The sequence below is a fragment of the Asparagus officinalis genome, chromosome 8, assembly GCF_001876935.1.
Source record: "Asparagus officinalis chromosome 8, Aspof.V1, whole genome shotgun sequence".
NCBI lineage: Eukaryota > Viridiplantae > Streptophyta > Magnoliopsida > Asparagales > Asparagaceae > Asparagus > Asparagus officinalis.
In genome coordinates, this window is record NC_033801.1 from 91,921,840 (window position 1) to 91,947,322 (window position 25,483).

A 25,483-nucleotide genomic window follows, 5' to 3' on the forward strand; every position below is an offset into this window, starting at 1 on the left:
TGCTCTCTGGTGCACGCTGGGTGGAATGCTTTAGTGCTGGAGTTGGGCGATCTCGCCTTGACTGGCGAGTCTTCGCGTTTGAGCGAGCTCCAGTACGTGAGCGGGTTTCACCCCTTCGCCTGGAAGAGCGAGTTCGCGAGGACTCGCCTACTTCTCTACCTTTACGTTTATCCGTCAAATGGTTATGACGAGGCTCGCCAGCCTTCGAGGACTCGCCTACTCGGGTAGGCTCACTCCTTGGAAGTGAGTTATTCGCGTGACCTGAGAAGCGAAGTCCTCCTGAGCGGGTGGCTCCGCCTTCCTCAGTCGGCTCTCCCGATTTGGAGGGCCTTCCGACGTCGGGTAGTTTGCCTTCTCGTCTAGTGTTTCCCGGGCCTGTATGATGGTTCAAGCTATTGTGAGAAATGGAGGTTGGGACCTCCTGTCTGACGAGCGTTTGCCGCTGCTGCTGGCTAGCTCTCCCGGCGAGGAGAGCGTCACCACGGGCTGTGGCAGTGCAGTTTGTGCCGGAGTGAACCGGCGTTTCCTCCGAGGCAGGTGTCTGCGGGGACCGCTTGGCGATCCATTTGGTAGACCCTTGTCTCTTGCGCTCGATCTCCGGCTTGGCCTTGATCGATTGCGAGGGATCGGGTTCCTCTGACGAGGCTCGGGTGGAACCCTCAGGCGTGGAAGCTTTGACCGTTTGAGGTCGGCTTCGGCGCACGACTCTGTGGCGTTTGCGGGACGCATTGCCACCAGATGAGGAGGAAGACAAGTACTCTTCGTACTTGGCCTGGTCGAACTCAATTTCCAGGGACTCTACAGTTGTCCCGATAGCAACTTCATCAAATTGAGCCACCACCATTTCGTTCGATGAAACAGCTTCTCCCACTGTGGTCGTCATCTTCTGTAGGGTGAAAATTTGATTTCCCGAAAACTGGGAGTTTCGTTTGTATTAATAAGAAAGCTTATTACAAACTAATAATCAAATGTTTACAACAGAAGCAGAGGGAATGCCCTCTTTGTTTTGTGTGGGGACTTTAGGTGGCTGTAGGACGCTTCGCTCGATGCTCGTGTCGAGTCTGCTTCCCTTGGACCGTTCGATCGAGGTTGCTGGAGAGCTTCAGTACTCAGTAGAAGCTCGGGTCGAAAGAGTTCGAGTCTGCTTAGTTCGCCGGCGATCGGAGCTCAGAACTAGGCAGTGGTGCTGGAATGCAAGGATCTGCTAACAGCTTGGTCTCGAATGCTTTCTCCAAGTTTTTTCGACCTCCCCACCAGTGTGCTGGAAGGGGCTTTTAAATAGAAGAAGGACAGCTTGACCACTCCTTGAATCATGGGATGTGACCATACGTTGTTCAGAGACGTCCTGCTGTTCATTCGTATCGCCAGCGGTCATTCGAAGAGCTGTGCTCTGCATCACGTTTCGTAAGAGTGGGAAAGCCCCTCCTCGTATGCGTGACAACGGCTGTCAGATGCTTGCGTGGATCTGACTAACCACCGAGCACCGGCGGCTCTCGTCCTCTCGCTTGGACAACTGAGGTGAGCCGCATTTATGAGGGTGCAGGCTGTTTTGACACCTGTCTGCTCACTTGTACTGTAGGCGGCTTGTTCGGCGGGCCTGGAGTGCCGTGCCTTCTCTCTTTAGGTCAGGAGAGGTGGGAAAGCGTGTTCCTGGTACTCGAGTGGGTTTGGACAGTTCGCCGAACGCCGACGAATTCGTCTCCCGACTCAGATAGCCGATGTGAGTCACATTTATGACTATTCAGGTCGACTCGACACCTGCACAGTCCTTCGTACTATGCGTGCTGTGAGCGGCCGCTTGGCGGTCTTGGGGTACTGTGCCCTCTCTCTTTGGGTCGAGAGAGGAGGGAGAGGCCCATCTCAGCACGTGGGGTAGTGGATACCCAGTTGTACTGACGGCCTTGAGGTTTGCATTGCGTGAAAGACGAATTTCCGCTATTCCGATTGATCTCAACTCGTGCAGGCGAGCCGATCATTCAGGCGGATCTGGAGCCGAGCACATTTGACGACCATGCGGCTCAGGCGCTAGGGAATTGTGCAAGCGACTTCTTACAGGCGATTTTCCCGTAGGCTCACAGAGGTATTTTTTTACCGTCTACAGTCCACTCCTTCCCGCTATTGAAACCCCTTCACTACTAATCTGGCCTTGAATCTCTTACTTCCATTACTCTCCTGCTTGACCCGGTAGACCCATTTGTTATGTAAGGATTTTTTCTGTGCAGGTAACTAGGCTAACTCCCATGTCTCATTAGTGAGTAGAGAATCCATCTCCTCTTGCATCGCATGCTCCCACTGCTGAGATTCACTCACTTGCATTGCCTCTTCATAGCACTCCGGCTCACCGCTATCTGTCAACAATAAATAGTCAAGAGATGAAAGGTATTTAGGATTTGGTTTGGGTACCCTGGATGACCTCCTAAGCTCCACGTCCTGGGTAGTTTCTTCTGCACCTGGAGCCTCCTCCGTTCTGTGGTCAGAACAAACATCATATCCCCTATCTGGAAGTTCCTTTATATCCATGTACTCAGATCCATCTGTATCTGAAATGCTTCTCCCACTGCTTTGGCTATCCTTGGCATCTTCCCTGTTCTTGTACATCATGTCCTCATTGAATATCACGTCCCTGCTTCTGATGATCTTCTTGTTATTCTCATCCCAAAGGCGATACCCAAACTCATCAATACCGTATCCAATGAATGTGCATTTCTATTGTGACACCCCTGGGTTCACACAAGGCTACAGTCCAAGGTGAAACCAAGAATGTCAAACCTGCCATGCACCACATCGTGCAATAACATGTTTCACCATCACAATTCTATCACTCTAGTAGAGTCAATAATAGGTGTAGGTACAAAAGCAAGTAAAAGATACTACAAGAGATAACTGGTGAAATGATAGAGATCAAAATAATATTTCATCATCCAACATACAGGAATACAAAGTCAATGTCTGAAATGAATAAACTGGAGTTCTTAACAAATCTCAAATACAACAAGTCTGAGTAAAGGAAATAAGGCACACAGCCTTTACACATCTAGAATAAAGTCCTCAAATGTCTAAACAAAGTCTACAGTGGAGCTCCAAAATAAAACATATCTAAAAATAGTCAGCTGAACACTAAAGTGTGTCGTTATGAACCTGCGACTCTCCGGGCTCCTGGCTCGTTACCTGAAAGGGGGAGGGACAACGAGCGTCAAAGCGCTAGCGAGCAACATCACAACCAACCCCAAGGGAAAGGGCTCGTTGTATACAGAAAGTACAGTTATTACATAATAGTTAAAATCATTACTCCTAGCAAATAATGGGTTTTAGTATTTAGGAAATTATAACACGAGCATAGGTACGTCGAGCGAAATAATCCAAACAAGGAAACCCTTATGTATATACCTTTTATCTCAAATTGTAAATCCCTAATTACCAAACCCGAAGTCTAATACATGAATAGTAAACTAAAAGAAACAGTCCATCTTAATACAAGTTACGCCGGAACCATATAAGTGTCAAAGGTCAATATCACATAAGTGTCGTATCCTGTCTAGGTAGCTATCATGTCCAAATCTCATGTAATCATGTCGTATCCTGATTCAGATAAGTGTCATACTCATAGCTTAACAAATGTCCAAGACGTGGTCAAATATGTAAATGTCCAACACGATGACTGAAAATAGATTATAGTCCAACACGAGGACTTTAGTGGATTATAGTCCAACACGAGGACTTCAATGGATTATAGTCCAACACGAGGATTTCAATGAATTATAGTCCAACACGAGGACTGAAATGTGAATGCATGTCCAACACATGGATCGAAATGATAAGTATCCAACACATGGATCAATAGTAATATATGCCCAACACATGGACTATAAGTAAAGAGGTGCAATTGTCAAAGGTATATGTGGAAAGATATACATATCCTAAACTCACACGCGTCTCGATGTGCGGGTCTAAACTTGTGTCAAAAGTGTCAACTCACATGTATAGACAAGTCACTATCATTGCAATGTAGTGTCAGATAATCGAGGCGACCCCTCGGGCGTATAAAATACACAACCAAAACAAATATATACACAAACAGCGCAACGGTCGACCGCAGAGACCACTCCGGTCGACCGTGCATAGGGCAGAGGCATTCTGCTCGACAGAACGCCCAGCGGTCGACCGCCGCGTCACATGCGGTCGACCGCGAAACGGACAGAAGCTTTTCCAGGTTTCTGTTCTGCTTCGAAATCGATCCAAACAATACACCCAAGCTTCCAAACAATATATTACACATTCTAATACATATGAATCATCATATAATAACATCTAGCATGTAAACAAAAACATCACCAAGATTTGTGAGCTTATATACACATGATTTAAAAGTTATAAAACAGTAAATCGAAATTTTAACTCTTAATAAAGCATTTTTAGGTTTAGATCTCTTTAACCAAAATCATTGGTGAGTATTTAAAAACTAAAATACTTGGTTTTCACATCTCATATCATAAAGATCTATCTATATACGCAAAGTAGTGATTTAGGCTCAAGAAAACTCATTAAAATCGTTAGAAAAGCTTGTAAAAACATAGGTGAGAGATTGGGCGAGATGTTACTCGCCTCTAAGGTGAACAAAGCTCCTGGATTCACAAGAGAATGATCCCCTTTGCTGATCCATACAAAAATCCGTCGTAAATCCTTCGAACTCCTCAAAAAATCACCAAAAACGAAGTTAGGATTTGAGAGGGGAGAGAGAAGGGGGGCTGAGGCTATTAGGATTCAAAAGAGGGTTCTGAGAGCTTCAAAACGAGTATATATAACTAGAGTAACAACCGGGTTTGGTATAAACAAAACCAACCCGAAACAGAACTGAAACTGGTGTCTGCACGCCCAGCGGTCGACCGCAGCGACCACGGCGGTCGACTGCTCAGAGTTCTGGGCCGTGCTCAGACTGGAGTTCGGTAAAAAAGTTGTAACTTTCTTATATGATCTCGGAATGAGGTGATTTAAGATTCGTTGGAAATCTATTGAAGAGACCTACAACTTTGGTCTTATACACTTTTCTAGATTCTAACTGAATCAGCATGAAAAACATAGAAACTCTCAACTGGTCAAAATTCTCAGATTTTCACTCTTAGCCTTTGTGCATGTTTTGTTTATTTACACTCATATATTCACAAATATACATTGAATTGATCTCAAATCAATTCTTATCATACTCAAACATCAAAATACATTATTTTCATCATATAACATATTTATAATTATTTATCACACTATATTCAAATTTTCGGGGTTTACATTCTTCCCCCCTTAAAAGAATTTCATCCTCGAAATTCAGAAATTATACTCAAACACATAAAGATACTTGAAAAGCATGACGAGGGTCTAATCCAACCCGCACACATACACATCTCAAAATATTTAATCTTGATAAGCATATAGAGATATTTATATTTAACAATCCAGAATGACTATATTCCTACTCAACCCTTAATCGAATGGAACTAGTACGTCGGGCGAAAAATCCAAACAAGGAACCCCCCCATATATATACCATGTGTTCCAAAAGATTTAGAATTAAGCGGAAATATCCTCATTCTAGCGTTAAATCTAAATATAACCACACAAATAATCGCACACATAAATCAACCCACTTCCTCAATAGGTGCAGGAAGTCGCGCGGCATAATATCTTCACACTCCCGAAAGTCATCTTCAACTCCTTTCTAGTTCCACTGAATTTTTACCAAGGAAAAGAAAAAAAATATCCTGTTTCTAAATTTCTTATCTTCTCTAGCAAGTATATAAGCTGGGATTTCAATCGTAGTCAAATCATCCTGAAGCTAAATCTCTGATGTGTTCAACACTCACTGCTGCTCTTCATCATGTAATTGCTTCTTGAACATTGAAATATGAAATACTTTATGTACACTAGACATCGATGCTGGAAAGTCTAGTCCATATGAAACAGCCCCAATAAGCTCCAAAATCCGAAACGGTCCAATATATCTCAACTCAAGCTTTCTCCGCCTTCCGAATCGCTGAACGTCTTTTATAGATGATACTTTCAGCACAACTAACTCTTCAAATATGAATCTCCAAATGTCCTCATTTCTTATCTGCATAGCTCTTTTACTGACTCTGAGCAGCTAGAATCTATTCTCTGGTAAATGTTACTTTCTCAGTAATCTATCTCATAAGCTCTGGCCTAAGTATTAAACTATCCTCCGGCTCTACCCAACATATAGGTGATCTACAAGGCCTCCAGTACGATGCTTCATACGGAGTCGTGGAATATGATTCCTCCCAGCTGTTTTGAAAGTCAATGATACAAGCCCGTAACATATCTTCCAACACCTGATTTACTCTCCCCGTCTGATCATCCGTCTATGGGTGGAATATACTACTGTATGATAGTCTGCTACCAAGTGAATCCTGGAAACTCTTCCAAAAGTGTGAAGTGAACACTGAACCTTGATTTGATACAATCGTGTTTGGAACTCCATGAAGTCGAACTATCTCTCGAACAAATATCCTCGCATATGCCTCGGCGGTAGAATTTGTCCTTACTGGAATGAAATATGCTGGCTTCATTAGTATATCCATTATCATCCAAACAGAATCATTTTCTTTCTCCGACTTCGGCAACCCTACAATAAGGTTCATAAAAAAAAGTCCGTCCACTTCTATTTATTCTCTAATGTTCCACCTTCACTTACTGACAGGTAAGACACTTAGGTATATACTCTGAAATCTTCCTATGCATATCACTCCACCAAACGTGTCTCTTTAGGTCTTTGTACATCTTAGCTATTCCTGGATGTACAGAATCACGAATTCATAGTTCTCAATAAGCTCAATCCACCGTCGCTGCCTCTGGTTTCTAGAAGAAAAGATACTTCAAACTCTAGTGGTCGATGAACAACTCGAATTGCACTCCATGTAGGTAATATCTCGTGACTTCAGTATAAATGCCACTACTGCTAACACCAAATCATGAGTGGGGTAGTTCTGCTCGTGCACCCTAAATTGTCATGAGATATATGCTTCTACCCTCTGAGTCTGCATCAAGATGCCTCTTAAACCTGCCAATGATGCATCTGTGTAAATGACGTACGTCCTGTCGCTGCTCGGAATAGTCAAAACCGGTGCTGTAGTCAACTTAGTCTTTAAAGTATCAAGGGCCTTCTGGCACTCCGTGTTCCAAATGAACTGTACACCCTTCTTCATAAGGCATGTAAGTGGTGCCAAAATCTTCAAGAAGTCTAGGATGAACTTCCTGTAATAACCGGCTAACCCAAGAAGCTTCGAATCTCTGTCATCGTCTTCGGCGGTTCCAAATTAAGAACTGTTGTAACCTTAGCCGGATCCACTGCTATGTCCTAAAAAATCTGACTCCTGAAAGCCAAAACTTGCACTTGCTAAATTTAGCATAAAACTGATGCTCCTGTAGAGTCCTCAAAGCTAACCGTAGATGCTGCTTATGTTCTGCCTCCGATCTCGAATGAATGAGAATATCATTGATAAAGAAAATTACAAACTGGTCCAAGAAGGGACGAAAAAACCCCGTTCATCAAATCCATGAATACCACGGGAGCATTAGTCAACCTAAATGGCATGACCAGAAACCCGAAAGGTTCATATCGAATCAGGAAAAACGGCTTTGGGAAAATCCATCTCCCGAACTCGCAACTATGATAACTAGAATGCAGATCAAACTTCGAGAAATACTACGCTCTCTGCAACTAGTCGAACAAGTCATCAATCCTAGGTAATGAGTATCTATTCCGGATAGTGACCTTGTTCGGTTCTCTATAATCAATGTACAATCTCATATTACCGTCCTTCTTCTTCACGAAGAGGACCGATGCGCCCCACGGAGAATAACTCCTACAAATAAAACCCTGAGCTAACAACTTGTCCAACTGGGTCTGAAGCTCCCTCATCTCAGCTAGTGTCAAACTCAATACATAACTCAACCTCTCTCACAGGAGGTAACCCAGGTATATCCTGAAAGACATCCTGATACTCTGAGACAACTCTAGTCTCCAATAAATCAACACTCAGATCCCGTCGCAGCACCTCCTCGATATACGCTAGAAACGACTCCGCAAAACGGTTGCCCTGAGAGGTTGCTACAATCATCTCGGACCCATCGGACGCTCGAAAATTGACTGTCTTCGCAAAGCAGTCAATACTAGCCTGGTTGGAGGATAACCAAATCATACCAAGGATAACATCGAATTCGGACATATACAACGCTATCAAATTGACAACAAACCCTGACTTGTCTAATCTGATGACCTATCTCCTCTAGATAGAGTGGACACCTCCCCTAGAGGAGCAGATACTGACATCGGAATATCTAAAGAATGTGTTACAAGCTGAAGCCTATCAACGGAGGTATGAAAGATAAGCGAATTTTCTAAATCAAATTAGATCCGAGCTGAAAAGAAAATCATGAATAAAGCTCTGCTCGTATCCTGATCATGCGGTACTACTGAATAGACTCTGCTGGATAATGCAAATCTCCTGGATAATGCAACTATGGCCTGCTGACCCTTAATCCTCAGATTAATAAGTAGTGCCTCTATTTCCCCACTGCTAGCTGAAATTACGACTCTGAGACTGTCGTTCGTGACCTCTATCTTGCTGGCTTCCTGCTAGTGTACTGCGGCAAGTCTTTCGCTCTTTGTTCGATCTTGTTGTGATTGTAACATGTACTCCGAACTCTGCACTACTTCGGCGCTCTCGAATCATATTGTGCTCCTTTCTTATGTTATCCTTGTTGCTGGGTTAAAATCATTCTCCTGCTGCGAGGATTCTCTAGTTTCCGCAATAGTTCTCTTGCTATTGGCGTTTCCACTATTCTGGTCTTGATTTCTTCCTTCACTATGGGCATGTCTCCCTGCTTTACTTAGACTAGCTCTAACTGCAAGTAGTGACTAAAATTCTCCCTAATAGGTGATAATTACTACCCCATCAAAAATCTGGATGTTGTTGCTATCCTCCAGCGATGCCCTCAGTGCTGAATACATCTAACTCCTGCTTGTTACTAAGTCGACGTTCAAGGAATTTTCACATACTCCTTCCCTTATAGGTTGCTAATGAAGTTGGTGCGTCTTGAAACTCTGGTGCTCTCATTGTCTGATATCTTTCTTATTCTTTCAGAGCTAAACCTCCTCTCTGTGGTTCTATAAATAGCTGATTGTGGTGGTGGTGCCTTCATAAATATTGCTTCTTTACTTTCACGACGGGTACAATCGGTGATGGAACTTCTTAAAGTGGTACTGCTGACGGAAACAGATACACTTCTTGCTCCTCGAGTGTTGTAAGATCTTATTGCTAACGGTGCCATGAAGTCGATCAAATACTGTGGAGCCTGCTGCGGCTCGGCTCTGCATGCCCAGCTCTCCAGGTACGAGTTTTACCTCGACCACATCCTCGTTTTGATATTTATAGTATCAAAAGGAGAGCTTAATTATCACAGTAAGTGAGATAATAAAAATATATATACAACGCATCACAATACGAATTCATAACACATAGTATTCACGCAAATACCTTCAATCAACATAAAAATAGTTGTCATTAAAAAAATATTCTCAAATTTTGAGATATACGCATATATCGTCCTCACTCATACTAAAAAATCCTTACGGACTCTATACATGAATCCTAAGAAACTCTATCCTAGCTCCACGACTCGACACAGGATGATCCTAAGGATACTGGAACTAGAGCTCTGATACCAACTGTGACACCCCTGGGTTCACACAAGGCTGCAATCCAAGGTGAAACCAAGAATGTCAAACCTGCCATGCACCACACCGTGCAATAACATGTTTCACCATCACAATTCTATCACTCTAGTAGAGTCAATAATAGGTGTAGGTACAAAAGCAAGTAAAAGATACTACAAGAGATAACTGATGAAATGATAGAGATCAAAATAATATTTCATCATCCAACATACAGGAATACAAAGTCAATGTCTGAAATGAATAAACTGGAGTTCTTAACAAATCTCAAATACAACAAGTCTGAGTAAAGGAAATAAGGCACACGGCCTTTACACATCTAGAATAAAGTCCTCAAATGTCTAAACAAAGTCTACAGTGGAGCTCCAAAATAAAAGATATCTAAAAATAGTCAGCTGAACACTAAAGTGTGTCGTCATCAACCTGCGACTCTCCGGGCTCCTGGCTCGTTACCTGAAAGGGGGAGGGACAACGAGCGTCAAAGCGCTAGCGAGCAACATCACAACCAACCCCAATGGAGAGGGCTCGTTGTATAAGAAAATACAGTTATCACAAAATACATATACATAAAAATCAATTATACTAAAAATAAACAATAGGTTTTAGTACTTAGGAAGTTTCAACACGGGCATAGGTACGTCGAGCGAAATAATCCAAACAAGGAAACCCTCATGTATATACCTTGTATCTCAAATTGAAAGTCCCTAAGTACCAAACCCGAGGTCTAATACAAGAAACAATAAAGAAAAGAATACAACCCATCTCTATCGATAAATGTAACCATGTCAAAGCCACAATAAGTGTCATGTCCAGCCTAGGTAGCTATCATGTCCAAACTTAATAAATATGTCGTGCTCTAAACTCAAATATGTATCATGCTCAAGGTTTAGCAAATGTCCAACACATGGACTAAAGGTAATGCATGTCCAACACAGGGACTAAAATGATAATCACAGTCCAATCTCAAGGACTTCTATAAATCACAGTCCAACACGAGGACTTCTATAAATCACAGTCCAACACGAGGACTTCTATAAATCACAGTCCAACACGAGGACTTCTATAAAATACGTGTCCAACACATGGACCGAAATGATAAGTATCCAACACATGGATCAATAGTAATGTATGCCCAACACATGGACTATAAGTAAAGAGGTGCAATTGTCAAAGGTATATGTGGAAAGATATACATATCCTAAACTCGCACGTGTCTCGATGTGCGGGTCTAAACTTGTGTCAAAAGTGTCAACTCACATGTATAGACAAGTCACTATCATTGCAATGTAGTGTCAGATAATCGAGGCGACCCCTCGGGCGTATAAAATACACAACCAAAACAAATATATACACAAACAGCGCGACGGTCGACCGCAGAGACCACTCCGGTCGACCGCGCATAGGGCAGAGGCATTCTGTTCGACAGAACGCCCAGCGGTCGACCGCCGCGTCACATGCGGTCGACCGCGAAACGGACAGAAGCTTTTCCAGGTTTCTGTTCTGCTTCGAAATCGATCCAAACAATACACCCAAGCTTCCAAACAATATATTACACATTCTAATACATATGAATCATCATATAATAACATCTAGCATGTAAACAAAAACATCACCAAGATTTGTGAGCTTATATACACATGATTTAAAAGTTATAAAACAGTAAATCGAAATTTTAACTCTTAATAAAGCATTTTTAGGTTTAGATCTCTTTAACCAAAATCATTGGTGAGTATTTAAAAACTAAAATACTTGGTTTTCACATCTCATATCATAAAGATCTATCTATATATGCAAAGTAGTGATTTAGGCTCAAGAAAACTCATTAAAATCGTTAGAAAAGCTTGTAAAACCATAGGTGAGAGATTGGGCGAGATGTTACTCGCCTCTAAGGTGAACAAAGCTCCTGGATTCACAAGAGAATGATCCCCTTTGCTGATCCATACAAAAATCCATCATAAATCCTTCGAACTCCTCTAGGGTTTGAGAGGAGAGAGAGAATGGGGGCTGAGGCTATTAGGGTTTGAAAGAGGGTTCTGAGAGCTTCAAAACGAGTATATATAAGTAGGGTAACAACCGGGTTTGGTATAAACAAAACCAACCCGAAACAGAACTAAAACTGGCGTCTGCACGCCCAGCGGTCGACCGCAGCGACCACGGCGGTAGACTGCTCAGAGTTCTGGGCCGTGCTCAGACTGGGGTTCGGTAAAAAGGTTGTAACTTTCTCATATGATCTCGGAATGAGGTGATTTAAGATTCGTTGGAAAGCTATTGAAAAGACCTACAACTTTGTTCTTATACACCTTTCCATATTATAACTAAATCAGCATGAAAAACATAGTAACTCTCAACTGGTCAAAATTCTCAGATTTTCACTCTTGGCCTTTGTGCATGTTTTGTTTATTTACACTCATATATTCACAAATATACATTGAATTGATCTCAAATCAATTCTTATCATACTCAAACATCAAAATACATTATTTTCACCATATAACATATTTATAATTATTTATCACACTATATTCAAATTTTCGGGGTTTTACATCTATGACTTAGCTTCTAGCTTGTCCCTGACATGGTCACTGATATGAACATAAGCCACATAACCAAATACCCGCAAGTGTGATAGATTTATCTTCTTGTCACTCCAAACCTTCTCTGGAATCCTAAAATCTAATGGAACTGATGACCCGTGATTAATAAGGTAGGCTGCTGTATGCACTACATCTGCCCAAAATATCTTAGGCAGACCTGCATGTAACCTCATGCTCCTGGCACGCTCTGTCAAGGTCCTGTTCATCCTCTCTGCAATGTCGTTCTACTGCGGCGTCCCTGGAGTACTCCTCTCTAACCGAATACCATTCGTAGCACAGAACCTCTTGAACTCCTCCAGCTCATATTCCCCACCATTGTCTGATCTCAGACACTTCACCTTCAGATCTGTCTCATTCTCCACCATGGCCTTCCACTTCTTGAAGATTCCAAACACCTCTGACTTGTGCTTCATGAAGTAGATCCACACCTTTCTCGAGTGATTGTCGATGAAGGTGACATAATATCTCGAACCGCCAAAAGAAGACACACTGGCTGGACCCCATACATCTATATGAATCAACTCTAGCTTCTGAGCCTTAGGTGGCCTTCCATCTTTCTGAAAACTAACCCTCTTCTGCTTCCCAAAGATGCAGTCTTCACAAACCCCGACTTCCACGGCGTCGATCCCGGTTAGCTTTCCTTGTGAATGCAAAATCTTCATCCCCATTTCGCTCATGTGCCCTAGCCTGTTGTGCCACAGATCTGTACTCTCTTTGCTGGCTGTAATTGCGAGGGTGTCACTCGCATGTAAGGTGAGGTAGAGAGTTCCTAGTTTGTTACCTCGAGCAACTATCATCGTACCGTTGGAGATCCTCCACGAATCCCCAGTGAATATCGAAACATAGCCTTCTGCTCCAAGTTGTCCCACCGAAACAAGATTCCTCTTCAGTTTCGGCACGTGTCTCACGTTCTTCAAGATCCACTTAGATCCCTTCATCTGAATTTACACTGCACCCTTTCCAACAATATTACAGGGCTCGTTGTTCCCCAAATATACTTTTCCAAAGTCCCCTGCTACATAATTCTAAAATATCTTCCTACTAGCAGTGGCGTGGAAAGAGGCTCCTGAATCGATGACCCAAGAATCCGAGTCACTGTCCATTGTAAGAATCAAGGCATCCTGCACGATATGAGCCTCCTGCTCACCCGCATTCTTCTTTGGACCTTTGCAGACTGAAGACATATGGCCCTCCTGACCACAGTTCCAACACTTTCCTTTGATAGGCCTAACCTTCGAGTTCGACCTCTTCTTTACTGATTTCGACCGATTCCTGTTCTGGTTTCCTTTCTTCTGGCTTCTGCCTCTCTGCTCGAAACTTAGAGCTGAACCTGAACCTTCTGATTCGGACGATTTTCTTCTAACCTCCTCGGATAGAATCATGCTAACAACCTCACTCAGCTTTAACGTCTCCTTCCCCGCCGAATTGCTGATTGCCGTCACACAACCTGCCCAACTATCCGGCAACTGCGATAGAATCAATAGGGCTTGCACTTCGTCATCAAACGTGATGTCCATGCAGATAAGCTGATCAACAATTGTGTTGAACTCGCTGAGATGTATCGTGAAGGACCGTCCTTCTGCCATCTTGAGGTTGAAAAGAGTTTTGACTAGATGCACCTTGTTTGCTGTCGACGGTTGCTCGTACATCTTCGCGAACGCTTCCATAAGCCCCACCGTCGTCTTCTCCCTCAGAATATTATGAGCTACTGATTTGGCGAGCGACAACCGGATTTGTCCTAGAGCCTTCCTATCCAGTACCTCCCAATCACCATCTGACTATTCCTTCTTCTTTCCCTTTTTCTTGCACATCAACGGGCGATACAAGTCCTTCTGGTACAGGTAGTCCTCCATCTACGACTTCTAGTAGGCGAAGTCTGAACCGTCAAACTTCTCAATCTTTGATTTGCTTTCCTCTACCATGGCTCTCTTTTACACAAATTGCTGAATGAAGCTCTGATACCAGTTATTGGGGATTCGAAATAATCAAATCAAATCCGTACCCTTCTGGATCTTGTGTTTGAGAGTTGAGCAAGAAGGAAATTCATCACAAATCAAAAATAAAAACTTGTAGGAAAGTAAACAAGAAAGAACACACCAGATTTAACGAGGTTCGGCAACGTGCCTACGTCCTCGGGAGCCACACCACACAATTCTTTGATTACTTGAAGAAGATTACAATGCTTACAATTGGCCTCTCTTTCTCTAAGATTTCTAACCTCAAAGAGCCCTCAAAACCCTCTTTTTTCGTGCTCTTTTTTTCTCTTAAACCCTAAAGGGACGTGTTTCTATTTATAACAAAACACAATCCCAAACAGATTAGGATTCTAAAACGAGTCTGCCACACCCTGGTGTGGCGCAGACTACACCCATGGCAGACAGGGCAGACTCTGCCACACCCTGGTGTGGCGCAGACCACACCCATGGCAGACAGGGCAGATTCTGCCACACCCTGGCGTGGTGCAGACCACACCTATGGCCTGTCTTGAATTTTTATGCTATTGTTGATTTTGATTCTAGGTTTGGGTCTCCACTCTTAAGACCAACAATACCAATTGTATCGATGACTGCTTCTTACTATACAAGCGCTTCCCGGTTGGAACATATACAGTCACAGCGGTGATCCTATCCAGGCTCTGATATGATGCAAGAGCCATCGGCCCAACAGTCCCCCTATCCCTCGTCGACGACGAGCAATCCTCGAACTATGGCATGAACCTAATCCAATCATCCGACAGCGCTAAATGCAAGACATGGCTCGAATCAAAACCCCCATCATCCGTCATCTACATCTCTTTCGGCAGCTTCGACACCGACACCCTCTCACCCCACCAAGTCTCCGCCCTCACCTCTGCCCTCCTCTCCACCAAGAAACCATTCTTATGGATTATCCGCTCGTCGGAGCAACACAAACTACCAGAAGATTTCGTTTGTGACAATAAACAAGGACTAATACTTTCGTGGAGCCAGCAACTTGCGGTGCTGGCTCACGAAAGTATAAGGTGCTTCGTGACACATTGTGGATGGAATTCAACGCTGGAGGCATTAAACAGAGGAGTGCCGATGGTGGCAATGCCTCAGTGGACAGATCATCCAAGGAATGCAAAATATGTGGAGGATTTTTGGAGAGTTGGGGTGAGAGCAAGGGCAAGAGAGGGATTTATCGACGACTTTGAGATTGAGAGGTGTGTACAAGAGGTGATGGAGGTGGAGAGGAGTGGCGAGATGAGGGAGAATGCTAGGAGGTGGAAGGCGGCGGTAGAGGCGGCGGTGAGAGAGGGAGTTCAAATCAGGGGTTGGAAGAGTTTGTCGAGTTTTTGAATGGGGCGTGTGGAGGGAGTGATAACCTAGCTAATTAAGCGAGATGTTCTGAACCATTTTGAGATAGCAAATGAAATAATTTGAAGGTTTTATTGTTCTTTTCGTATTATTAGGAAAATTTTGCTTGTATATCAAGTATTATGATAGGATTTGTTTTGATCTGTGCAAGAAAAATGCAGAGAAATATATTGAAAATGTAGAAGTATTATGCGAGAGAGGGATAGGGTGCATTCGGTCCGGATACAGCTCGGATATGATGCTTATCATATCCTTATCCGCTTATCCATCTCGGATACAGATATAGATACATATATGTCTCGGTAAAGAAAATTCATATCCATGCGGATATGCATGTAGATACAAAACGAATATGAGAAAACTAGGTAGTATTGAGAAAAACATAGTTCATGTAATACAAAAGAGTTTGTTAATATATTCATTATAACTGAAAAGCTAAGATTAGACATCTTGATCATCAAAATTAACCATAAATCCATAATCTAAGAACTAAAACTATCTAGAGTATGACTAATATGCATTTGGATATTTCGGATACGGATCCGGATATCTTCCTACAAAACTATATCTGTAATCATGTCATAGATTCTGAGTAATTTCGGATATTTTGTCCGATACCGATACAGTTTTAACACTCCTGGCCCCACCTGTATCCGCTCTCTCCTCTCCATTTCCGGAGGAAAAAAAATCACTCCTCTCTTTGACTATTATTATTATTATTTTGCTCGGGCACGATGGCAGCGATCCCTCCTCATCCATGGCTCTCGTCCTTCGCTAGTGATTCATCATCTGGAAAAGGACAGCTCAGCTCTTCAGCCCGCCTCATCGCCGTCGCCTCCGCCCTCCGCCTCGGCCGCCTCCTCCGCCTCCGCTGCACCGCCCGTCTCCACCTTGCCCTCTTCCCTCACCCGACGCCGGTACGATTCTGGTTCAAATTTCGTACGCACACGTCTTGAATTAGCCGTGCCTTATCCTGTAAATTGTAACCTAAAGCTGACGATAGCCCTAATTCTATGAAAGCAAGTTCTTCTGAATTTTATGACTACAAAACCTTTTTATCACTAATTTCTGATCCTTCTGCCTGTGTTGTTGCGTTCAGCGGGAAGGATATCTCTTGAGCAAAATCCATGATGTTTGGCACCAAAGAACTCTTGCTGATGCCCTTTCAACATCATGTTTTTCTTTTTTCAATGGAGGGGGGTCCGAGAAGGGACACAAGTTTCAGTCTGATGCCTCCAGAGGAAACTACGCCCGCGGGAGGCTATGGACAAATGTTATCCTCGCCGTTAATGTTCTGTAAGTTTCTGACTCTTCAGCGTGCTTTTCACAAATGTTGATCCTTCCTCTTTTCAAACTTGATTCTATTAAGTGAATTCTGTCTCCATTGACCATGCATGTAAAATTGTAAATGAATACATGACAGTTTATGAGTTGAGAACAGTTACTCGCACTCATTTTATTGAGCACGCGCATAGATATGCTTGTCAACTGCAAACTAACAGCTTTGACAGGGGAAGTGAAGAGAAAAAAGAAAGAACGGAAAGCACGGGACATGATAAATGAAATCCGTTTGAGTGAGAAAGACCTTCACCTCTTTGTGAAGAATGACAAATAATTTTTTGATGCTGCAGTAGTCCCCAGGTTCGTTTAAGTGCCACCGATATTCAACAATATGTGCAGATGAGCTCCCACCACAACTTAATTTCAGGATAAATTAGACGAGGCACGTGAACACAAAGAAATTAGTGCAAACAAACATGTCTGATATTATTTCATGATAGTATTTCGGTAATGCTTATCTTTCTAAAGCAAACTTGGTTGTTTGAATAGAATACCATTTCAACAAAACTTTACAAACTCCACTTCGGGAAACACAATGTTAGATTAAACTACATGAGGAGTGTAATACGCTTGCGCATTCAGATACACACACGCCCACCCCAAATCTACACGACTGATAAAATCTTGGTAATATGAGAGGAACGGAATGTCAAAAGGAGAGTTGTGTGCATGTCCTGAAAAAACACTCAAATCTTCTTCAAAATTTACAAATTCCAAAAGCAAAAGAATATCTAGCTTTTTAGGGTGATTAAAGAAGAATACAAGAACATCAAGTGATGAAGAGTACTTTTCCATTTGAATTTCACAAATGATGAGGTGTCGTGTAGTGTTTTAAAGGCGATGCAACTCAGGCCCTCAGACGAGACGATCTTGTAACTTAGCGCATTGTGTATTGTCAAGCGATGAAGGTTACTAAGGCGAGTACCTTTTGGAGCCTCAAGAGCTTGCCTTGGTGCCTCATGATCTCACCTTGGTGCCTCAGACACTTGCCTAAGGCATGAAGTGTTTCTCTATTTTAAAATTTTGAAGGTGTGAAAGGTGTTCAATAAAGTCAAGTTTGTTTTCATAATTGAAGTTTCGTGTTTCTTTTCTTGGTCGATTTTTCACTATTTTTTGTCGTAATGCACTTTATTAGCTATATCATTTTGAGGACATGCCACAATTTGAACCTTAAAGTTCAAATATTGCTGCTTACTTATCTATGTTAGCAGTTACTAGTTAATATTACTATTCAGTATTTGTTACTTACTACATGTAGATGGTTTATGAAATTTTGGCTATGATTAATTTGTTACTTACTTACTTACTATTCAGTATTTGTTACTTACTTACTAGTTAATATTACTATTCAGTATTTGTTACTTACTACATTTAGATGGTTTATGAAATTTTGGCTATGATTAATTTATCTTGTTGCTATTTATTGATATTTGCATATTATTTATAATGTTTATGAATTTTGGAATATTTATCACCTTGATTCACTTGGGTGATCGCCTTTTTTTGGCGTCTCTCGCCTCAGGCAACATAGGACCTCATCGCCTTGACCTTTCCTTTTGCTTTTAAAACACTGATGTTATGGAGAAGAATATATTTTGAACAAAAATTCAAATATTTGTTTTAGATGTATTTCCAAGGAAAAGGAGCTAACAATCCTCATTGGAAGTTTTCAAGATTGACACTGTATCAAGGTATATTATGTTTATGCAATGAAAACCCTAACTTTAATCCTCCACCACTTTGCTAGCCTGCAGCCTTGAAACCATAGTTTACTTTTCAGTGGAATAGCTCTTTTAGCGTCGTTCGTGGGGGGGGGGGACGTATTTTGGAGGAAGTTGGATGGAAATCTAAAACATAATGTGGGTTGTTTGTTTTTGCACTAAGACTAAGATAAAAGTGAGGCTTTAGGGTTTGTATAGTCTGTTTACCTTACTGATTATTGTTGTCTTGTCCTAGTCTTAGATAAATATATTTTGGTACCAGGAAGTTTTTCAACTACCATACATATTCTCTTAGTTGGAAAGAGTTCCATCTGGGTGCTAATGCTGGTTCATTCTTCTCTATGAGGGAGTCTGCCTTGCAAGAAAAAAAAGAAACTCATCAAATTTTTCTATTTGGTGATTTGTCTAGTTTTCTCTTCTCATTAACCAATGTTGTAGAATATGGTTTATGTGCATACAAATACAATAGCCAAACTCATAGAAATTGGCATATAGTATGTGCCCTGGATGCAACTGAGAAGAAAAGAAGAGTAGAACAGGACTAGAAGGGGGAGAAACAAAAGAGTTCTTTTTCCCAGTTGTTATTATCGCCACTGATTGTTGTTGTTAAGGTCATTAATATGTGAGTATAGTCCTGCATCGTATAGGATAAGAAAGAGATGAGTTTAAAATAAGAGTTGGGGTCAATGTCTAGTAGCTTTTTAGGTTAAAATTGGTTCCTAGCCTATATATAAAGCCCATTAACTCTGGATTAGGTTCAATTACTTCCCAACAATGATATCAGATCTAAGGTTATGGCCCAAATAAAAGTAAAGTACAATGTGAAGCCCGAATGCCACAAGTGAAGTGGCCAAGTCAAGTTAACCAACGGATGCCTGTAAGAGTGAAATGATCTGGTTAGCCACAAGAGAAGTGACGGCCACGAGTTAAGTAGTGGAAGATCCTATGGATATTTGATAGCCATGTGCGGAATGCATGGTTGACAGTTCAGACCAAGTTAGTGAATCCCATGAAAGATTAAAGTATAGTGGAAGATTGGACTATACTCATAAATTAAGGGGGAGATGCTGAAGTCATTCATATGTGAGTGTATATGTGACTATAGTCCAACATCGGTTAGGATAAGAAAAAATGATGGGTTTGAAATAGGGGTTGGGGCGAATACCTAATAGCTACAGCTTTTGGCTTAAAATTGGCTCCTAGCCTTTGTTTAAAGTTCATCAACTCTAGGGTGGGGCTGATTACTCCCCAACAATTGTTGATTGCCGCCCGGTCATCACCTCTTGTCACTACTGTCTCATGGATTACTCTGCCACAATCATGAAGAAGAGGGAGGAATGCTAGACCTAACATGCTGAGTGGGTCGAACTTGTTTCTCACTATAAAAAAGGGTTAGGGATTTGAACCCTACCCTAATATATAATATTTTCCTCTTCTATTTGAAGCAACAGTGGGAAGTGAATGGTGGAAGATCCCTCTCTCTGTTCCCTTTCCTTTTTGGACATTTTTTCATGTGTGGTATATGGCACCAAACTGCATGGTTTGGCATATTGTTTTCTAGAACATGGTCATTAGCTTTTGAAAAAAGTTACAAGAATGGCATGTAAGAAATCCAGCATGGCCTATGTTGGAGTCTCATATTCAGCATCGCTTAATTTTACATCTCAAGCTTGAATTGATGTTTCAATTCTCTCCCATGGAAGGGATTTATTGGGTTTCAGCTCCCTTTGTTATGTTGGACAGTTTCCTATTCTCAAAATAAAATAAAATAAACCTAAAAATTGTAGAATGTCCCTGATAAAGTTTCTTTGGTTGGTATGATGATACCATTACCGGGTCCGAAGAAAGCCAGAAGAATACATGTGTACACAAATTCTGGTGATGTTGTTTTTACAGAGAACTCAGAAGCAAGTTATAAAATTCTCTTGGTTGAATTGACCCCTTTAGCCTTCAGTAACTATCTTTTACAGAAGATGCTAAGATGCTTTGCATCCAAGCTAAATCTCCTTCCTGTGGAGTTATTTCTATGAAATTCTACATGCAAAGACCTTCAACATCTGTAGACAAGAATTTAGCCCAGTGCACCATTAACTGATAGTGTGAGAAAACTTGAATAGTAAATGGCTCATATTGCAGTCTACACAATTCTTGGCACATCCAAGCATTCTCATATTAAGCCTTTAGAATTACACCTGACACTATAAACTGAATAGAGAAGAGGAATTTGCTTAGAAAATGAAATGAACCGTATTAGGTCCAAGGTTACACGTCGCATCTTTGAAAAGCCATCAATGGCAAAGAAGACTGGGTGATACTTCTAGCTCAGTTGTATCTCTATTCTTTTCCCTTTGTTTCTTATATGTACTACTAATTAACCAGTTGGAGCTCAAGACTTACTGAATCACAAGGGCATCGCCCTTTACAGTGCTGGCTTTTGTTGAAAACTAAAACTATTTTTTCTACTTCAGATTTGTTTAGTTTTCACCTCAACATATTCTTGCCAATGTAAATAGCCATTACTGGATTCTTCTGAAAATAATTATAGGAGAATGTTTCTTTCATATTATTTTACTGCAGTTGTAGATATTGTTTCCATTTGCTACCTTCCGCAATTTTGTACACTTCCATTCCTTTTGTATTTCTTTGGACCATCGTCTTTTCCAACCCCGAAGACATTATTCTTTGGACACAATTACAAAGGTGGGTTTCGAATTTTTCTGTTAGAGCATATGGAACATTTGTACCATATGTATATTTTTAGCATATTATCTTGTGTACTGGACTTAAAACATTTGTCTCCACTTGTTGTGTTTTCTCTTGCTAGGGTCTATGTTGCACAGGTTGCTTCTCAAGGGAGGTTAACTTTGTGGGGAGCTAAGGTTAGGAACATTTCTGTAAACTTGCTGTTCTGTGCACATTATCTCATGTTTGATTATATCAGTTATGAAATAGGTCAACAGTCTGATCGATAAAGGACAATTGTGGAGATTGGCTACGTCGTCATTTCTTCATGCAAATATTGCACACCTCCTGGTTGGTATTTTCTGTTCTTTTCTTCCTATTATTATTATCATTTTAATCGTGTAACTGATTATAGAATGCGATTATCAGCTTGAAAAAAAATAACTTTTACAGGTCAATTGTTACTCTTTGAACTCGATTGGCCCTACTGTGGAGCAATTGAGTGGACCTAGACGGTTTACTGCAGTATACTTCACTTCAGCAATAGCAAGTAACAACTTACACAATTGCATTGGATGATGGAAAATGTTAGTATTTATTCATGACGTGCTCTATTTTGATTTTTAAGTCCTGATATAAACTTTTTGCAAAACTAGGTACGCTGGTGAGCTACCGGTTCTGCCAATCTCCTGCTGTTGGTGCATCGGGAGCCATCTTTGGATTAGTAAGTTTGAGACAGTCATGAGTTTGTTTCAATAATGTGGTGACTTGTCATTTCTCAGAATTTAGACTTTTACATGATGTTATTGCTCTCTTTTGATAGCATATATTAATAGTGATAAGTTTGTAACTTTTCGAAGGGAAGAAATAATATAAGCTGCTAACTCATCTTGCTGCTCATGTATTGAGTTGGTTGTGTGATGGCCTTAAACCAGTTCTTTCATTGTTATTTGTAGAAAGTAGCAATAGTTATACAACCAGTTTAGTGAACGGCCACATCTTTTTTGATATCATTTTGAAAATAAATGGATATTCCTTCTTTCACTACTATGGCGAGCACTTGCTTATCAACTTGAATTAGTTCTTCCATCAGCAAATTTTAGTTGAATTAACCAACCTGCTGCATAGAATAATTTACGTCATCTGATTGTTTCCCCTCAATATAGTTTTTTGAATTAGTCTATATTACATGCCACTCTTTTTCTTGTCTTTAATTTAGTGGTTTCACATCTTTAGCTTATGCTCGGAGTTTTTTTATTTTCTTTTATTTTGACTCTAAAAAGTTCAAGAGGAATGCAGTTCCCTATAATTTTTTGTCATATTTGGACTCTTTTTTAACTGTAGGTTACTTTGGGAGATCAAGTGAGCTTAAACAATGTTACTAATGTATCTTCTTCCCACCAACCTGTTCCGTTTTGTGAGTTTTGGTACCAGCAGCGGGTGGACATAGTAATTTGCTCGACAATCCTACATAATGAATTTCAACTAACCAAATTCACTCTATCCGAAAACACAAGAATTTCATCTGTTGGTGTTTTTAACCAATAGAAGGATTTAAAAGGAGATAGTTGTGTAGTAGGAAAACTAGGAAGCTTTTTTGACCCTCGAAGAAAATACTTAGTCCAACATTGAAATTAATTCCAACTCCCTCATATCCTTCAAGAATTACATCTCTTTTACTGAAACCGAAACTACAATGAAAAAATGCCTCGGTTTCTTAGACAATCATATTGACTAATGTATGTATTAGAAAGCACAATTAGCTTTTGTTGCTCTATCCAAATCTCCCAATCTATTCAGTTTGGTTCGGTCCATCTTCTGTACCTAGAAAAGCAAACAACGCTGATATTATTTGCTTTTGTGCATATCTACATAGATTGATATGGTTATACTTGATCATAAAGTAAACAATACTGATATTATTTGTTTTCTTTTATTTTCCCCCCTCCTTACTAAGGTGGGTTCTCTCGCAGTGTTTGTCTTGAGACATAGAAGTCTGCTGGGAGGAGGAAAGCAGGATCTAGAGGAAATTGCTCGTGTGATAGCCCTTAATATGGTAACAAAGTGATTTCTGCCTCAATATCTTTTCAGTAAAAATGTTGATCCCCTGTGATATGAAAATTCATATTTGCAGGTTATTGGGCTTGTGTCTAGAGGCATCGATAATTGGGGTCATGTAAGTTAGCACACCAGTTTTCACTTTTCTTTTGAGCAAGATGCTTCCTTCTTTTATCGTTTGCATTAAAACCTTTCTGCAACTGAATTTCATACACTTTGTTTTTCAGTTGGGAGGGCTACTAGGTGGAGCTGCTATGTCGTGGGTTCTTGGCCCTGCGTGGAAGTACGAAATCAAGCTTAAAGATGGAGGGTCAGTTTTTGTTGACAGACCTCCAATCTCTCATTTCATCAATAGGAGAAGATTAAACTAGAGCAAGTCATCGGGTATTGGGTCATAGCTGCATATAATTCGTCATGTCTCGGACGCTGCAAGATGGTGGGGGAAATCGCATAAAGAGATAAGCACGTGGATTTCTGAAGCAAAGTGGCCCTTTAGAGAGATTCAAAGGGCGAAGTTTTAATTGTTGTACAAAAGATAGATGTAAATTTTATTCATCTTTGTTGTATAAGTAAGTTGTAATGACATCCGCTGAGACCTCTTTCACCGTTTTCACATGTTTAATGTTGGTGAAGATTCCCCGGACATCCAATTTAGATATTGTAGACGGAAGCGTTCATTATCCCTGTGCTCTGAGTGCATTTCAACTTCCGGTGTTCCTTTTGATTGTGCTGTTGTTCCGTTAATTGTGATTTCTTCAGGTAGGTACTTGTGCATAGAAAATTGGGAGTACATAAAGGGGTTAGATTAGATAAGAAATGAGTAAAATAAAGATTTGCTTTGGATTAGGACTTGGAACCGTGAGGAAGAACTTATGAAATGTTTCGGGCACCTGCAACCAAGGTCAAATGGTATACAGTAGTAGATGGGAGAAGTGATAGAATATAATTAATGAAGTAATGAGGGATGGAGTTCATAAATAGGAATATTGTAGAAGATTAAATTTACTAAAGAAATGACCTGAAAGAAAAAAATAAGGATCCTATTAGAGTTGCCCCTTTATGAGTCGGTGGTTTACACCACAGATACAAGAGCTATAATTTTCAAACTAACCCCTCAACTGCTCATGCATGGTGCAGAAAAGAAATGGAAAAAAGCCCCTTTCTGCATGACCTACTAATCAATTAGTAAACTCATTAGAATTACAAGACAATATAAAAAAGCTTTACACATGCCCAAAATAATAATAATAATAATAATAATAATCAAGCTATATCAATAAGAACCCCTGTGGCAAAAGAATCTCGTTTTTATCTCTATTTTCTCTCTTCTACGACCTTTGCATGGTTCTCATCATCATAAAAAAAGAAAAAGAAGAAAAAATTCTCTCCCTCAAGAACTCGCCAAAGTCACTCCGAAAAAAAGGAGAAAATGGCTCTCTAATTCTCTCTCCAAATGTAAGCAAAAAATAAATAATAATAATAGTAATAATAATACGTAACGCGTTGGGAACCTAATTTCAACATCCAAGGCTCATCAAATCGGATGGGGATAAAAAGGGCATTGGCAGGGAGCGCTTACACGGCACTGGCAGGGGGCCCCTTACACGCTAATACTAATTGTACAGGAGCTCTAGCAGCTATTCAAAGAGAAACTCTTCAGTAATATAACATGGCCATCATAACGCTAATCACTACGACAGAAAGCTACTCTAATTAAGCGAGTCAGCTATCGTCGTGGCCTTTCATAGCACAAGCTTATCCATGCTCTAGTACTCCGCAGAATCAGAAACCAGGACCAAATTGGGTTTCAAGCTTTAAAAATGAATTACAAATATTAAGCCAACTTCTATTCACGGTCGTTGTAACTTAGAGAAGTATATGGCACGAACTCCTGTCGTACCAATTGCAATCGCAGGTATTGACATACTGACACTAAATTTGGCTTTAATTTCTATATAATTCATCTCCCGTATCCAAATTCACTCAGATACATCTACCTGTAAC

The 25,483-nt window shown here is 40.9% G+C and overlaps 2 protein-coding genes across 4 annotated transcripts; both read left to right on the plus strand.

Annotated features, from left to right (window-relative positions):
- LOC109821521 (crocetin glucosyltransferase 2-like) lies at nt 15,051-15,659 on the plus strand. Its single transcript, XM_020387705.1, has one exon. It carries the CDS (start codon nt 15,051-15,053, stop codon nt 15,657-15,659), a length of 609 nt encoding a protein of 202 aa, XP_020243294.1.
- On the plus strand, nt 16,348-24,159 carry LOC109820033 (RHOMBOID-like protein 10, chloroplastic). Of its 3 annotated transcripts, none has more exons than XM_020386085.1 (10): nt 16,348-16,594; nt 16,777-16,973; nt 21,317-21,439; nt 21,564-21,618; nt 21,692-21,772; nt 21,875-21,971; nt 22,078-22,145; nt 23,379-23,477; nt 23,556-23,597; nt 23,707-24,159. In XM_020386085.1, exons 1-10 carry the CDS (start codon nt 16,412-16,414, stop codon nt 23,848-23,850), a joined length of 1,089 nt encoding a protein of 362 aa, XP_020241674.1. In that variant the 5' UTR covers nt 16,348-16,411; the 3' UTR covers nt 23,851-24,159. The 3 variants fall into 3 exon arrangements, with proteins under 3 accessions (XP_020241674.1, XP_020241675.1, XP_020241676.1); XM_020386086.1 differs by having other exon boundaries at nt 16,780-16,973; XM_020386087.1 differs by lacking the exon at nt 21,317-21,439 and having other exon boundaries at nt 16,352-16,594.